The sequence below is a fragment of the Calypte anna genome, chromosome Z (assembly GCF_003957555.1).
Source record: "Calypte anna isolate BGI_N300 chromosome Z, bCalAnn1_v1.p, whole genome shotgun sequence".
In the NCBI taxonomy this organism is placed as follows: domain Eukaryota; kingdom Metazoa; phylum Chordata; class Aves; order Apodiformes; family Trochilidae; genus Calypte; species Calypte anna.
In genome coordinates, this window is record NC_044274.1 from 49,398,580 (window position 1) to 49,416,546 (window position 17,967).

The window sequence follows — 17,967 nt, forward strand, 5'->3', positions numbered from 1 at the left end:
TGGTTCATTAGAAGAAATTGTATTTTGACCAAACCTTTAACTTCAGAAGGGAAAACATGCAGTCTCTGTAAAGCCAAACAAGCCAAAATACTGAATGAGTATTCAGTATGAGCAAAGAAGCCCAAGTACTATTCAAAAATTGGAAGAGCTCAAGCAGTTTAATTCAGCTTACTCTTACCCAGGGAAAGTTATTTTTGTTTGTTTGTTTGTTTGTTTAAATGCCTTTCAAACAAACCAAAAATGAAAACTCATGGAATACACAACACCACCACATATATATATATATATATATATATATATATATATCAAACCCATTGTAATGACTCACTGTAAAACACCTACAGAAAATGTCTTCCACTGAGGGTAAGAGGTAAAAAAGAATAACTGAGTTTGTGATTTTCTTCAAAACTGATTTTAATACAGATAACTGTGTTGTTTCTATGGCTCATGTCTCTAGTGCACTGAAGGAAGCTCTCAGAATCATTGATTGTACCTATATGTTCTTACACAGACAGGAGTGAACTGACTCTGCTTAATCCCTGAGCTTGCTGGATACATACCAGAACAGATCCAAATACCACATATCCATAGTGTTCTGGACTGCTCCTATTGCTTGGAATTTTACAAGAAGCATAAAGAGAAATCTTCACAAACACTGTAATATTGACTTAATCCTGTCTACATAAGTTTGAAAATTGGAAAAAACAAAAATGCAAATTGCAGACGTGCATAAAAAAGGAATAGCCCCAGGGAGCCTATTGTCCTCATGACATATGATAAAAAGCCTGGTAGGATCCTGTTCTTCTGTTCCTTGCGACATACTACACACCTATGTCCTTCCTCATCCCCCAGAGAAACAACAGCAGCAGGAAACAACCACATGCTGGCAGCAGGATGTCTAAGGGGACACACAGCATCTGTTTCAGTCTCTGCCACCAGCAGGACCTGCTACAGAAATCTTCTACCTGCACACGCCCCAGCCATGCTCTCTGTGCTCACACCTGGGACACAATTCTCCCCTTACATCTGAAAGGGAACATGCAGCTGCCTTGCCTTGCTGCAACCTTGCCATTAAAGGCCTCATGACACATGACACACTTTTGAGAACCCTATCACAATTACAGCAGATAAACAATCTTGCAGATGGCTTGGTTTTATTTCGGTACCGCATTCTTCATTGATTAACTGAAATGTCACGTTACCAACCCAGGCTTCACAGAGATTAATTTAACTGATCTCAACAGTCTGAGTTTAACTGGTGATAAGTTGTGTATTTTCAATCACTCTGCCTGCAAAGCTATAAATTATAATGATTTCTACAGTATTTGTTCAGCCTGTACGTCTCTTTCCTTGACAAGTTATGCAATAATGGGCCTGCTTCACTGGTGCAGACATAAAATCAGTGTCACAACTTAGCAACTCACATTGTTAATTCATACAATGGATTCAGACCACATTTGTCCAGGAATTCAAAAGCTAAGGGTCTTTCTGAGTCAGTCAGATCTGAGCAGCCTTGTTTCTCAACAGTGGCTTGTTTTTTTAAAAAGGGCTCTCAAAAATCTCAGCACTCTCAAAGCAAATATTCCTGAATTCTATTTATGCATAGCCCACTCCTTTAAACAAACAATGCAGACCTCATGTTCATGCCTTCCACCAATTTTTTTTCACATATTACCATCAATATCTTAAACACGGTTCAACAAGTGTGTCTGAATTACTTGGAAACTGCAAAATCACAGGACTTAGACTTTGTCATACCAATTATGTAAAGCCACTGGTAAGAAATCCATGCATTTTTGAAAGCAGGCAAAGCAGGCTTTTCATGGAACAAAAGACGCCTTGTCTTTTTCTATTATGTGACAACTCCTAATTAGAACCAATGATTTTTATTGTCAGCCCAGATAAGCTTGTTTGCATAGCTGTAATTTCTTAAAACAGAAATCCGAATGTTATTATGAAAAACCATCCATCAGCAGTATGACTGACCTTGAAGAAGAGCAGTGGCATTGCTTGATGTTTTCATCTGATTAACCTTGGAAGCAATTCTGCAAATGTTAAGCAGTAAAGAATATAGCAAAGAGTCAAAGCAACTAAATTTTGCTCGAATGTATTTATAGAAATGTACCAAGAGTACCCATAAAGGCACATTGTCATCTTTTCCTTGAGCTTGTGCCAGCTGATGACCAATAGAAAGCATTCAAAGAGGGAGAAAAGAAAGGGAGGGAAATTATTTATAACAACTCTTTGTATCAAGTACACTGCTTCATGGACAGATGAGGAACATTACATCTCAACATCAGTTCTTTAAAAAGAATTTCTTACCACAGAGACATGTCTCTAAAATGATTCACTTGTGATCTTGAACTTTACAATGATGCGTGCAAATTTCCAGTGGCTCAGTAGTCATGGAATAAAGTTTCTATATATCCTTAAAAATGAGGTTAAGAAAGTCCAGAAACCTAATCAAAACAGTGGTCAATTGACAAGAAAATCAAGCACTCTGAGTTGACAGAGGTAATATCAGAAAACTTTAGCCATGTGGCTATACCAATGCTTGGCAAACCCAAATGCACAAAAGAGAACTGAGTCCAATGACAATTCTACACAAAACAGCCACAAAAATTTCCTTTACACAGTTCAGCGCTCCACATAGTCAAAAACTGCAGCTTCACAGTGACTACCTCTAAGAAGACCTCACTATATCCATGCAGCCTTGTTCAGAAAGATTTATTCAGCAGTTATTCAAGCTCAGTTAACACAAGATCAACAGCAGTTGCTTTTCTATAATAGGAGACACCACTGCACTGTCTGTATTGGTAATACCCTTGTGCAAGAAGCCTCTTTCAACCTTTTATAGGGAAAGTCCACTAAAATCATGTTCTGAACAGTGCTAAATCCTTATACTGTCCAAGTCCTCTGGAAATCTACTCTGCAAGTATCTGTCTATAAAAGTACACAAAGTTTCAGCATATACACCAGAACTGCCTCAGGGATTACAGTGAATCAAGATGATTCTTGTCTTCCTCAGTGTTTGGGCTCCTGTGCCCAGAGGCTGCTTGGAGACCTTATCAGTGTCTAAAGCTATGTGAAAGGAGGCTGTAGTGAGGGGGGGTTCAGTTTCTTTTCCCAAGTAAGAAGTAATAGAACAAGTCGAAATGGCTCAAGTTGTGCCAGAGGTTTAGCTTGGATATTAGAAAAAATTTCTTCACCAGAAGGATTACCAAGCTTTAGAACATGGTGATCAGGGAAGTGGTGGAGTCACCATCCCTGCAGGTATTTAAAAGATGTGCAGATATAGTGTGTAGGGATTTGGCAGTGTTAGTTTTATGGCTGGACTCAATTACCTTAAGGGTCTTTTCCAACCCAAACGATTCTATGACTCTATGTAAATATATGTATAAACCTGCATTCAAAGCATGCCACTGAAATTTTTGGAAGTTGTGTGTTACTGACTTCACTATTCTGCCAAGAATCTCACTAAAATCCCTTAAGACTATGTTCAATTTACACTCCAAACATTGAGAGGACCAGTCAACCTCCTCTTGATTCTTTTAAATACTAAGCCAGTAAAATTATCTTAAGGTAAATCTGAATGCTGAAAAATGTCAAAAAATACCTTAGCATGCTCAAATACTTAGAATCTTACCAATCTCAGAATATGTTGCATTTTGTTTGCAACATATTTAACTAAGGCACAGATAGGTATTTGGATTTTTTTCCTTTTTTCAACTACTTTGTACAAATTAATCTAGTAATAGTTCTAAGATGTTTAACTCTCACCATTGTTTTTTGAAGCCTATATTCACAGATAAACCATCAGAATTAGATGTCTGGGAAGTTTCTCCACAAAGAGCCAGAAGCATTAATTAAACCTCTAATCCCAAGGAAATCACCTGAATAAAAGCTGACAACTGTGTTTACCTTTGCTTAAAACTGTATTTCCTTTCTGAAAAAATAACACTGCAATACATGGAATAATCTATTAATTAGCTCTCACTACTTGTTGTCCTTACTTTAAAATGGAATCATGTTCTCAAGAAATGGTTTCTGTCTGTTTCTGTTGTGACCGTATGATAACTTGCCTTTTCGTTTTACCATCATCTGCTTTTAGGCTTTTCCATCATGTAAATTTAATGCTTCATAAGTTACTCTGCTCCTGATACAAGCACAGCCATCAACCAAATAGGAATCCTGAAAATGCCAAGTAAAATTGGTAGAAAACAGCAGAAGCTATCAAAAAAGATTTTGTGACTTGGAAAGTAATACAGTTTCCAAATACTTCTCACAAATGTGCTCCAAAACCACAACCTTAGCATTAGTCCTGCTCTGAATTCAAATACTTCTCTGGTTGAAAACCGTAGTACTAAAAAACAACCAACCAAACAAAAACAAGAAAATTTAAAAAATAATTTTTAAAAACCCACAAAAAAACTAAACCAAAATTGAAATATCAGCAGATACAAAATTTGATTTGGGATTCCACACACATTTGGGATGAAATCTTTTAGGAGTGCTTTTTTTTTTCATTTACCATTTATTTATAGTTAAGTGCAGCAATGAAATAAAAGCTCAAAAATGTTCCATAAAAATCATGCTACAGGGAAAAGAAAATAAATAAAAAATAATCTTTGTGTCTATACACAAGCACAAAGAGGTAATAAATTAGAAACCTTTCTAAACAAACATAGATGTTTGTGCAACATGTTCATTGTTATTCTTGGATAAACCACACTCCTGTTCTGAACTGCAGTGAAACTAAAAAGATGCCTGTCTGAAAAAACTTATTAACAATCTATCTGAAATTTTCCAAATGTCTAAGTAAAAAGACAGGAAAATCTGTTTCAAATATTTAACAAGAAAATAAAATTATTCATTAGCAGAGCAAGAAAAAAACTAGAGGCTTCATAAATTTTACTCAGCAAGGTAAAATATTGTTCTCTGGCTATCAGTGCTCATCAATTCTACCATCATCAATTCTACATATGCATGTAGAAAGAAATTCACTTGGTATTTTTAATGTAATAAAGAAGATGCTTTAAGGTCAGTATTTTGGATACCATATGCCTTTGCCTTCAGGTGCTCAGTGAACCCACGTGGAAGTCATATATCTCAAACAGACTCAGGAAAATAATTTAACACTACATTTTGAACTGTGGACAAATTATTTATTTCATACTGAAAGAATAATATTAAAAGAGCATTAGTAGCATTGCTGAGAGGCAATGCTTATTAGCTTGGGCTAGATCCCATCTGATGTGATCACATGAGCTTGAGCTGTTTGTGGAGGGGTCACCCACAATTCACAAGCTGTTTTTCCTTTAAACAGCCAAAACATCAGAACTAAACCAAGCAGATTACTAAGACTGCAAACACCTGTGACAGTTAGGAAATCTTAGCTTTATCATTGCAAATTAAAGCTCAGCTTGTCTGTGTCTATGTAACATGATATAGTCTATTTACTCATATGTCTCTGCCTTTTCATGGTAATTCTGTTTCAATTAGTTCACTGAGTAAATGAAAAATGAGCAACAGGCAACTAAAAACTTGGGATTTTTCAGCTTTCAGCAGCTTGACTATACAACTAAATTACTGTTCTTTTATTATTAAGAATGGGTCCTCAATTGCTACTTTAGCACAGTGAAAAATTATTCAGCAAGCATGTAAGCAAAAACTGACTTGAAGATTTTATAGTTTCTATTTTGTCAAAACTCCAGTGCAATTTACGATTTGATACAGTCTTTGCTATCAAGAAACAGTGGCATGTGTTGTATATAAAATATATAGTACACACTGTGTATAACATACCATCTGAAGGCACATTGCTGAAGCTTGAAGATGGAAAAAAACTCCAACATTTTAAAACCAGAATGCATTTCTGGTTTTAATCAAAATTTCATCTTGAACACCATTTTCTAAGCATGGGTTCTTCAAACACTACACACACACATCTATTTAAATACTCATGCCATCTATTTAAATACTCGTGCTCAGCCAAAGATATTTACTTGTGCCTCAAAAATAAGCAATATAGAAGTGTTTTAATTTTTATGTTCTTTTTTGTTTTAAACATATCCTCTGTTTTGTGTGCTCAGCAGACCAATGAGTTGTGGGATTATTTCAGATGTTTAGCAGATGTTAAATGCTTGTTGTGTCAAATATTACAGGAATACTAGCAATTGTATTGGTTTAAATCACAGAATCAAAGAATTGTCACACTTGGAAAAGATCTTTAAAATCACTGTGTGCAGTTGTCAACTCCCCTTTCCTCCCAAAGTAAAAAAAAAAAAAAGTATACATATTACCATGTCCACTAAAGCATGTCTTGAAGTGCCTCATCTACATGGTTTTTAAATCCCTCCACAGATGGTACCTCCACCACCACCCTGGGCAGCCTGTTCCAGTGTTTGACTACTCTCTCAGTAAAGAAATTCTTCCTAATACCTACTCTAAACTTCCCCTGGTGCAACGTCTAGCCATTTCCTCTAGCCCTATCATTGCTCACTTGAGAGAAGAGGCCAAAACCTACCTCCCTACAACGTCCTTTCAGGTAGTTGTAGAGAACAAGAACATCTCCCCTCAGTCTCCTCCACACTAAACATCACAGTTCCCTCCAGCTCTCCTCACAGGACTTGTTCTCCAGCTCGGTTGCCCTTCTCTGGACTCTCTCCAGCACCTCAGTGTCCCTTTTGCTGTAAAGGGCCCAGAACTAAACACAGCACTCAAGGTGCAGCCTCACCAGTGCAGAGCACAGGGGCAGCATCACTTCCCTTCTGCTGGCCACACTGTTCCTGATACAAGCCAGGATGCTGGTGGCCTTCTTGGCCACCTGGGCACACTGCTGGCTTATATTCAGCTGGGTGTTGACCAAAACCCCAGGTCTTTTTCCTCTGGATAGCTTTCAAGCCACTGCTCCCCAGGCCTGTAGGGTTGCCTGGCATTGCTGTGAACAAAGTGCAAGACCCAGCACTTGGCCTTGTTAAACCTCACATAGGTACACACACCATGTACAGATACCTCATCACACCAAGAAGCTGTGACAGAAAATGCATTACATGTATTACTGTCCAATACTTTGAAATACTAATGGCGTTGTCCTGAAACATAGCAAAGAACTTACATAAAGCAAAAAGGTTGAATTCAATTTCAGAAGGGGAAGCATTCCAACTGCACCTGAATGGAAATGCAAAGAGAGAGCCTGAAATTTATCTCTAACAACATCCTGTTGCTATTTACACCAGAATATGTTAAGCTTATTGTTTGCATAGCATAACAATAAGTTGAAAGGTACAACAATACTCACTCTAAAAGAAAGAGCACAGCATAGAAAATAAACTCACAGATACAGCCAAAGAGACTTAAAGATCAGCATATGCCAGTTGCTGCTGTGGAGTTTTTACAGTTACTGAGAATTCTTTGGTTTTCTAATGCAGAGGAAATCTGCTAAGATACCATCGTGTGGTAACTACTGACTAACATTACAGATTTAACCTCATTCCCTAGTGTACTACAATAATTTTTCTTCAACTTTTTCATCTTTTGTACTTCAAAGTACACACTAATACACAGATTATTAAATAAATACAATGCATTTGAACATGCAATACCTATCTAAAGAAATTGAGAACCAGGCACTACATATGTATTACCACGTACTGAATATTTATTTTCTATCTCCCAGACAGGTTACTGAAAAGAAAAATGCATTCCAGATGCAGTAAGTTGGAACAGAACTTGAAGATATTTGCATTAGGAGTAAGGAAACCAAATACATTTTAACAGCTATTTAATGAAGTTTTGTTCTAAACAAGTCACCTTCAGGTGAGGACACTTGCCTGCAGGTACTGTTCAACCTCACAAATTTCCATGTGAAAAATCAAAGTCATGCACAGACACTTAGTTAGGCTTCCCATGTAAAATAAAATTCAGGACTCCAAAGAATCAGTGTTTTTTAAGATTAAAATGCCTTTCTTAGAACAGGAACCAATTTTCTGAGAATGGACAAGAATGAAAAATGCACCATGATTTTTCTGTACCCAGAGAAAGTACATTGGATCAAATTGCCAAGAAGAGCTGACATAAGCATGGAGCTCTGACAGAAGATTCAGGTAAAGGTGGAAAAAAGTCTGATTCACAGAAAACACCAATACAAAACAAATCTATCAGGACCAGTGTGCAGTTATTTTCTGTTCCATCCTAGTTAACTTTGTACAGAGAGGCAATTATGTTCTGCATTTCTGACCTTAAGAATGCTCGACTTTAAATTAGAATCTGATTGTGATGTCACATGTTTTTACTTGCTACTATCTGATTAATACTCACCCTACAACACTTTTATCTTTCAGAATCAAAGAAGACTGGTCATCCAGAACAAGAAGGAAACTCCTAGAGTAGCTCTTACAGCCTTGGTTCATCACTTCAAATTTTTGTTACATAGATAAATAGAAAACAGTTCAGACGTAGCAAAACCAATGCTGAGGTCAAAGGAATATTCATTTTGCCTTTGTTTTCAACTACAAGCACATCAAGTACTGCAGTTCCAACTGTTCTTCAAGTCTTCTCCCAAGTGCATGATTTCATTATCACAGAATTATAGCAGAAAAGGATGACATGATTTTATGAAGTTCAGCTTATAGTTAGTTGAGCATCTGATTCCACATTATCCCCATCAGAGTTACAACAAGAGAACTCAGAAGTAGCCTGGGCCTTGTATTGCTAAAACATGCAAAGCTTGGTGAACTGTCACAGTAACCCATTGGGAGACACAACAGTGTATATAATAATACACTTTCAGCACTGAGCTGGATAGAAACACATACCACATGATAAACATACTGATTAGGACCTATTAGAATACTGATTATCCCTCACAGAACAATAGAAACCATCAACGTACAAAATGCTCACTCACTGACCAGAGTGTATGATGTTAGTAAGTTGGCTTGTGTAATTGGTTGCCTTTGATTACAGGATGTCTTGATATATTTTATTAAGATAGTTCCTTCCAAAAACCTATTACTTCGGCTATATTATCTGTAGTAATCTGTTTGGTTCACAAATTGATGTGTGTTTGGTATTTTTCCTTCACTGCTTGGTCAGCTAGACTGTCTCTAATTAGTCTGCAAACTGCAGTGGATGTATTTTTTAATGATTTTAGAGAAAATGCCCCATAGATTGAGAAATTATAGAATCATAAAATGATCAAGGTTGGAATAGTTTTCTAAGACCATTAAGTCCACCCACCCTTCCTACAACCCCTAAAACACTAAACCATCCACTGTAGCACCTCATCTACCTGCCTTTGAACACTTCCAGGGATGGTGCCTCCACCACCTCCCAGGGCAGCCTGGTCTAATATTTAACCACTCTTTCAGTGAATAAATTTTTTGTAATATCTAATCTGAACCTCCTCTAGTGCAGCCATTTCCTGTTGTCCTATTGCTGGTCACTGGGGAGATGAGGCTAACATCTGCCTCACAACAATCTCCTTTCAGATAGATGCAGAGAGCAACAAGGTCTCCCCTCAGCCTCCTGTTCTCCAAGCTGAACAGCATCAGTTCTCTCAGCCTGTCCTCGTAAGACCTGTTCTCCAGACCCCTCATCAGCTTGGTTGCCTTTCTCTGCACCCTCTCCAGCACTTCGATGTCCTTCTTATACTGTGGTGCCCAAAACTGCACATGGTCCTCATGGTGCAGCATCACGAAGGCCAAGCATAAGGGCAGGATCACCTCCCTGGTCCTGCTGGTCACACTGTTCCTGATGCAGGCCAGGATGGTGTTAGCCTTTTGGCCACTTGGGCACACTGTTGGCTCATGTTCAGCTGTCTGTCAATCAGCACCCCCAGGTAATTGCCCGCTGGGCAACTCTCCAGCCTCTCCTCCCCAAGATGACAGCAGTGTCAGGGGTTGTTATGGCCCAAGTGCAGGATCTAACAGTTAGCCTTACTATCATGCAACTGGACTCTGCCAGATCAAGCCTGTCTAGATCCCTCTGTAGAGGTTCTCTACCCTCAGGTAGCCTGACACTCCCACCAAACCTAGTGTTCTAGGTAGACAAGTAAAGATTAAGAGTGTGATGCTTTAATTTATCACCTTAGTGCATGAACAGTTCAAGATTTCCTTCACATAATTCTTTGCTAGTTCAAGAAATCATACTTATTACCATCTTGCCCAAAGTGTTCTCCCTAATACCTCACTTAAAAGCTTAGTTTAAAACCTCAGATTGTATTGACATGATAGTAGATTTCACTGCTTGTTGAGAAAGGTATGAAGATGGGCTGAAGTACAGTTTCCTAAATACATTGAGAGACTCCCAGACCATGGTCCCTTTGTACCAGAAAGCCAAATACAATTTTCCAAATTGACACCACCTATGAAATGGTAAAGGAAAAGAAGCAGCAAGCCACTTCACTCAGAACCGTGTTAAAAAATGCCATTTCTGCATGCTTGTCCCAAGAAAGTGGCCTTATGTTCCAGATCTACACTCTCATTATAAGGGTTATTATGTCAGTGAGTAGATCTACATTTCATTAAACTTTTAAACATGGAAGCAAGACAAATCTGTGGCTGCTGCTTCTGATATGCAAAATTATTGGCACTATTTAGCAATGTTTGCTGAAGGTGAGTAAAATGAATAACTTTTTAATCCTTATAAAAGCACTCACTCTTTGAGAAGCTAATATAGACACCTTTTTTTGCTTGTTTGTTTTTGGGTTTTTTTGTGACACAGCACTACTTGGCACACACTTAGTTCAGATTTAGTAATCTCAGAAACGTTATCATATGAAGTACCTTATACACCTAAACATTTTAGCATCAGTGAACGATGCTTCCTTCCTGGCTCAGGACTCCTCAAGGAGGTCCTGTAATCATGAGAAAAGACTGAGCAGGTAGCATAGAGTGCTACTAACAAAATGTTTTCCCCACTCCTGCCAGATCCCTCATCACAATTCTCCCACTACACCAAAGATCCTAGGTACCTGCACTATTCTTTTTTTCAGTGCTCTTTCACCATCCCTGCCCTCTTCGTACTGCTAAATGGTACTCAGAAAGATTATGCTAAATAGTGGTAATTGCTGGCCTGTCAATGACTGATAGGCTGGCTCCACTACAGGGAGCAGTCTTCTATGCACCATTCACAGAACAGATAACAGGATCGATAACAGGATGGTATTACCATGGTAAAACATCCCTACTCAATTTTAGCCCCTACCCTCTGTATATGCAAACCAAAGAGAAAAGCAAGTGTGATAAGCATTGTAACTGAATCTCAACATTCTCTGTCTTGCCACTGTGCTGTGCTAGGTTTTTTGGACTGATGGCACCCCGGTCTTGTGCAACATTATAATAAACCTGGTATCTCATCCACTTGTGTGCACAGGACTTTGAACCCCAGGTAAAGGAACTGTTTTGGGGAATACAATCCTGTTGTCTCCCCTCCCTCATCTGCTGATGTCTGTCTGCCTTTGTTTTTCTTTCTGTGTGCTATTCCCTTGAAAAATTATTTCTTCACTCATAATAATTCTTGTTTCTCCTCTCTCTCTACAAAGCTGGCAAGTAATCCCTGAGGAGGAACTGCAGTTAATGGTGTACTCTGATCAAATGCAGAGCAGAAAAGAGAACAGTATTTTCTTTAAGTTAAAAAATTAAGAGAGCAGGAAGCCTGAGTTCAGGATAAAGAGTCTTTATCCTACTGTCATGACACAACCTCTACCAGGTCTTTTAAATTCAAGAAAGAAATCCAGGAAGATACCTGCTATTCCTGAATAACACTGTCCTTTTCAAGTAACAAAAATAAATATCCTCTATCTACTATTCAAGCAAACACCTACACAGTTGTAAGAAAACTATTAACTAGGCACACACTGAAATAGAACCCTAGCACCATTTTATATTTTACAACATATAAATAATTTTTCTTTTTTTTTTTCAAGTGAATAATAATCAGCAGTTACTCCTAGAAATTCTATAGTTATTATTTTGTTAGGTTATGCAGGGGCCTGGAAACAGCAATGGTGTGGCTGGTTTCTGTTGACACTGAATAAGCACTTAGTGAGCTTAAACTGTCATCCAAAGTACAGACTATATGTAACACCAGCCAAGACTCTGAATTATCCATTACAGTGGTTCACTGGAGTCTAAACATGAAATGACTCTAGGGTTTTACTAGATAATTTGTTACCCCTCAAGATTACATATGTGTGAGGCTGACTTGCCTTGAACCTAGGATAAACAGCAAGACAAGCATGACTTTGGGGGTTAAATGTTCACAGCTAAACTGTGCAGGGAGAAATTGTCATGTCTTTTATTTCTTAAGTATTAAGCAAAACAGGGCTGTGGGTCTGGTTTTTGTTAGTAGTGAAATGCAAAACGGCATTAAAAAATACCCAGTTCTGTTAAGCTTCTCATTGTAAGAGTATGCAGAATTCCTCAAGTTAAAAAGGAGTAACACAATGCACGAGTATTTCAGGATAAATTCTGCAATAGATACTGCAGCACTTTTCCCAAATGTATCCTTCAAGCAGGTACTTAAGTAATGATGATACCTAAGTTTTGCTTTATGAAGGTCTACCAAGTAACACTTGAAGTCTCCAGTAAAAATTTATAAATACAGAAAATAAAATACATAAAAAATAGTCTCTGCTGGTACATACCAAATTAAAGAATATCTCTCTTTTCTACCTACGTGAACAGATAGAGAAATCATTCATTGACACATATCAGTTAAAAAGTACATCGTTAAATAAGAAAAAAAAGACAGAATTACTACTTCTCTATATTTTCATTAGTAACAGAAAGCCTTGTATTACTAAGAAAGAGATAATTCCGACTTACTGTGCATTTATTTGGCTTCTCTCCTGAGTGGACCCTCATGTGAATCAGCAGTTTGTAACGAGCATTAAATGGCTTGTATCTTCGTGGGCACCCTGCCCAGAAGCAAGTGAAGTCCTCTCCTTTCCTCTGGTCTATGTGGATCTTCTCAATGTGCCGCACAAGTTCCTCTTGTTGGTCATACAGTGCACTGCAGTCACCCCACAGACAGCCATGCTTACCACTGAAATCATCTAGCTCACTGTCTTCATCAAGCAGGGAGCCTGGGGCAGATGGAGGCATGGGCAGGGGGTGAATGTGACTGGGGAGGCTGGGTGGATGCCGGTGCTGGTGAGCGTGGTATGGTGGGGGTGGCCCCTGTGGAGGAGGTGGCAGCAGCAGGGGTGGAGGAGGCATGTCGACGGTATGGCCTGCAAAGTCATCAAGCTGTTCATTCTTCAGGACACCCATCACCTGGTTGTCCACAACTGGCATGACCTGCTGGATGACCATGTTACTTGTAGCAGCTGCCTGCAGGCTGGCTTGCTCCAGCTGCTGCATCTGCTGGTACTCACCAGATCCATTCTCAGCGCAGCCTGGGAAGGCAACATTGCCATTAGCCATCAGAAGGCCTTTCTGGGCAGGTGGAATAGAGCAACTTTGGGGTATACAGCTTCCTCTCACTCCCAAAAAATGCCCATAGACATCAGGCTGTGGGGAGACGTTTGCTGGTGATGTTCTGGAGCTGTTGATGTAGGCCACTAGAGAGGTTGGGGAAGTACGGATGATGGTATTGAAGTCAATCCCAATGCCATCAGATAGAGGAGACAGAGAGAGTGCTCTCTTTTTGGAGCGGGCTGATGGAGACCAGGCTGAGGAATGGTGAGGACTAGAGTAAGGAGAATGATTATTTTCCATGCCATTTAAGTAGTACAGTAATGAGTTAGAGGCACAGTTACTGGACACAGAAGTTCCTGGTGAAAAATTCAGTAAGTCCCCCAGCTCACTGCCATTTTGTAAACCTTGGTCAGGAGGAACAGACGGAAGTGTCCTGTATCCATGTGACCACTCTTGCTTAAGACTCAAAGTGGACTGACTTTCTGATAAGCTTAATGTTGTGCAGGCCAGAGACCCACGTGACAAGAACAACCTGGAAAAAAGGCACAATAAAGTAAGAAACCAGTCAGACAATTCAGCAGTTCAGACCGCATGTGCATATACTGCTATAAAATGGTTCTCTGATCTTCACACAGACATAAAATTAAAGAAACACAAGTAAGTTCTTCCTAATTTTAGGTACACAACTTTAGCGCCCTCAGTTAATGTACCAGCAAGCACACACAGGCAATACATATGTCACGAGCACACACAGGCAACACATATGTCACGAGCTCACTTAGGAATCTAATTTTAAGACACCAAGATTTTGAAGAAAAGTTGCCGTAAAGGTTCTTGATAAATCACTGCAGAACTCAATGAAAACTTCATCTGCTGTGCTGTACATAGGCTCCTGAAGCCAAACTATTAAGTATGAAACTCATATTGAATTGAATTCACTATTAGTATTGCTGGCAAGGAACAGAAAGAAAATGACTTCTGAAGAATAAATAATTCACCAAATGACTTTTCTAATTGTAAAGCATACAAATAGTATTCTCTACAGAAATAGCTCAAGTTTATAAATACATATAACATCTAATTTACAAAACAAAACAAAAAAATTAATAATGTAAAAGAACTGCATGCAGGGGTTTATTAAGTTTTGATCTATCTGCCTCCAAGGCAGCAAACAAAACTTTTCATGAAAGTGTAATCTTGCTGTTATGTTTGATATTTCACATAAGTATTAAGAAACTTGTTCATGCTGTAAATGTCCTACAGGTAGCTTTAAAAAAGAACTCATAAACTCTTAACAATATTGTTTTCTACAAAAGGTATGAAAAGGAACAACAAGGATATCAGGATCCCTGAATTACAGCTGCACCTGGTGGGCAGAGGCTGAGTAAATGTGTGTCTTTGTTTCCAGCTCACATCTTGGATTTCCTGCCAGTCAGTGATGCTATGGGTGTATTAATTTGTTTCTAAGGGGCTCTAACCATAGGAAGAACGAAGTTTGTATCTAGATAAACAAGGAGATCTCACAGACAGAGAAGCCTCTACATCTTACGTTTTGGTCATTAATTTCTTGTATTCTTGTATTTCTTGTATTTTCACATTATTCTTTTGAAGAAGCATAGAATTTCAATGGTGAGTTAAACACATACAAAACTTGGGTTCTCTTCTAAATCTCAAACACATTTTTGAAGGTGGACAAGTCAGTCATCACTTGACAACTCCTCACACAAAAGAACAAGATAAACTGTAGCTCCTCCTTTCATACAGAAACTCCAGGAGGTCCAAGTAAGTTACAAAAAAGACAGCTCATACGTGCTAACAGGTACTGAAAATACCAGGTATTGAAAAACATTTTTAGAAGCCTAAAGTAAACAGTATATTTAATATTTACATGCAGTAATCCATGGAACCATCATGTAGACTATTGGAGGAATAATGTATTCTTATTTACAAAGGTAGGTGCCTCTAGTCAGTTACTTAAAATTATTTAACAGCATGGGTTTATAGTGCTACCAACTTCAAATTTCTGAAAGACAGAGTATGCACCATAAAGAAAATTAATAAAAACACATTTAATCTCTTTCTTGATACTGACAAGGTTACATCAAGCACTTTTGAGAAGCCCCTTGTACTTATTCTACTTGCTTCTTTTTTTTTTTTAATAGGTAAACAAGTTTATGATGTCTACTCAGGGTAATATGGCAGTTGCTTCTGAGTTCTGCAAGTTTTTCTTACAGATATTGCTTCAGGAAGGATCCATGGGACAGATCTGCTAATGCTCACTGTTGCCTCATAGGTCTGCACCACAACCACAACATCACAGCAATGACTGCAGCTTCAGAGGAAAAACACAAAACTATTTAATTTAAGAACTGTTGTTCAGCTAAAAGTGAGGATTTCAGTTCCATTTCAAGTGACATCAGTCAACTCAAGAGAGTGATAACTGATCCTAAACAATGGCTCTGAGGATATTTTCAGTGAATATGCAATATTTGCAAATATCCTTTTTTTTTTTTTGGTTGATAAATCAACTTTTCATTTCTGAGATTTGGGTTATCTTTCAAACAGATCAGCAAGGTTGAAAGAATGTATGAAAACACTAAGTCATTAAGGCAAGATAAACGTACATAGCTTTCCACATTCAGCTCTAGCTATAGAGGATAAAGCTGAAAAATCACTACCTCTGTTACCTTATTCTGTCCATCACATGAGCACTCTTTGAGAAATGTCTTTTTCCTACAACTTAATATTACACCATTTTCCAGAGTCAACCAACATAAAACCACAGAACTACAGAATGGTTTGGGTTATGAAGAAAATAAAATTGGTATCTTGTGACTTGGGTTTAAGGGCTGGAACATGCTGCAAATCACTCCTAAAAAGATGGAGAAGGGGAATTGACATTCAGAATACTGTGGCTATCACCTCAGCCCCTTTTGGTCTACAGGGGAAGCTTGGCACATGCTGAGGGAGAAAGGAAGGAGTTCACAGATGCTGAGATAGCTCATGAACAGTGAAAATATTGCTTTAAATATGACCCAGACCTTGCTGTGGTACATATAGGATGGATGGATGGATTAATGCTCCTTTGCAGTTGATTTGCTATGTAAAAATAAAAACCACCCTGTTCAAATTGAATGTCAGTGTAGGGTACTGGTATGGAGATGAAGGGACTCCATAAAGGTTTAAACAGAACTTTCAAAAAAGGACACTGAAGAAAAGAACAATTAACATGCTGAGTACAATTTTCATTGAAAGAAAAGAGAAAAATATGATAGCTATATCAGGTCAATCTTGTGTAAGATTTAGACCTAAAGAGATAATTATTTGTGAAAAAAATTATCCAGGCTGGTGGGTCTGTAATCAATGGGTTTTATTAAAACCCAGTTCAGTAGAGGGCAGTTAAACCAGTATGCTGTGACCCCAAATACACATATACAGTCTTCAAAGGAGCAAGCAAAGTAAGTAAAGTTTGATTTTTCCACACTACACTATATATTTATATCTGGAAGACATCAATAGGGTTTTTTGTGCCAGTTGGTTATTTAGATTTTTATTTTCTGTTTTATATTTAGCAGGAAAAAATGATCCACCAATATAACAAGTCTATATTATGATGTCAGGAATTTTAATCAGCTGCATAGTAGGACCAGTATAATTTTAAAAGGCTACTAGTGACTAGCACAAAGGGGCACACCCACCAGTGAGGCTGAATCAAAACTGCATTTTAGAAATCTTAGTAGGACAGAAGTAAAAATTTGGCTTAGACTTTCAAACATACAATAAGAGCCAGATTATCTGAAGAAGTTAAGTTTTCACTTAGGCCTCTAAATTCAAAAGCAACAAAGACTCCAGCTCTGAAAACAAAGAGCATGTCTTTAAAGCCCAGTCCACACTGTGACTCAGTAGTTTTCTGTGGAAAAGTAAATATGAATATGAAAATGAAGGGCCAGCTATACTACTGTGCCAGATTCTCAGATGGTATTAATTGGCACAGCTGCTTACTGTAATCTAAATCAGCTATGAGCTTAGACCAGATTTTTTATGAACATTTACGAGAAATTCCTGCAATTACTTTCTATTGTCACTCTGCACAGAGGCCACAGAATCAAGTATGAGCCAGAATCTTAAACATAAACATGGAAAAGAAGAAACTGTTTTCTTATCTTTTTGCAAAATCTTCTGGTTTTTTTAGACAGGAAACTCATTTCTCTTTCTTAGGTCCTTTTCTGACTTACATCAAAATAAATGACAGTATTACATCTGGTTTCAAGCAGCATAACCAAATATTCTGGTTTTTTGGGAAACTTTAAAAAAAAGGTATCTCTCATGGTATACATACCAAAATCTGATGTTACCTGTATCAAAACTCCAAATTTGCCTACTTTTCTCTTTCTTGCAGCAGTAAAAATCAAGGCAAGTTGTTTAGATCAGGAAATAATCCAGTTTGAATTGAGCTGCCAGAGCAGAGTTCATGATACCTGAGAGATACAAGCCAGAGAAGGCACTCAGCCCATGAAGGATGAGTCAGGTCAGACAAGCAGTT

General features: G+C 38.1%; 1 protein-coding gene across 8 annotated transcripts in view; it reads right to left on the reverse strand.

Annotated features, from left to right (window-relative positions):
- Nucleotides 1–17,967, reverse strand: part of GLIS3 (GLIS family zinc finger 3) — a 145,291-nt gene that overhangs the window by 87,970 nt on the left and 39,354 nt on the right. For all 8 annotated transcript variants that reach the window (XM_030467407.1, XM_030467406.1, XM_030467402.1 and 5 more), the window contains exon 3: nucleotides 12,831–13,956. In XM_030467407.1, coding sequence (XP_030323267.1) covers nucleotides 12,831–13,956 — 1,126 coding nt within the window. The remainder of the gene's footprint in view (nucleotides 1–12,830; nucleotides 13,957–17,967) is intronic.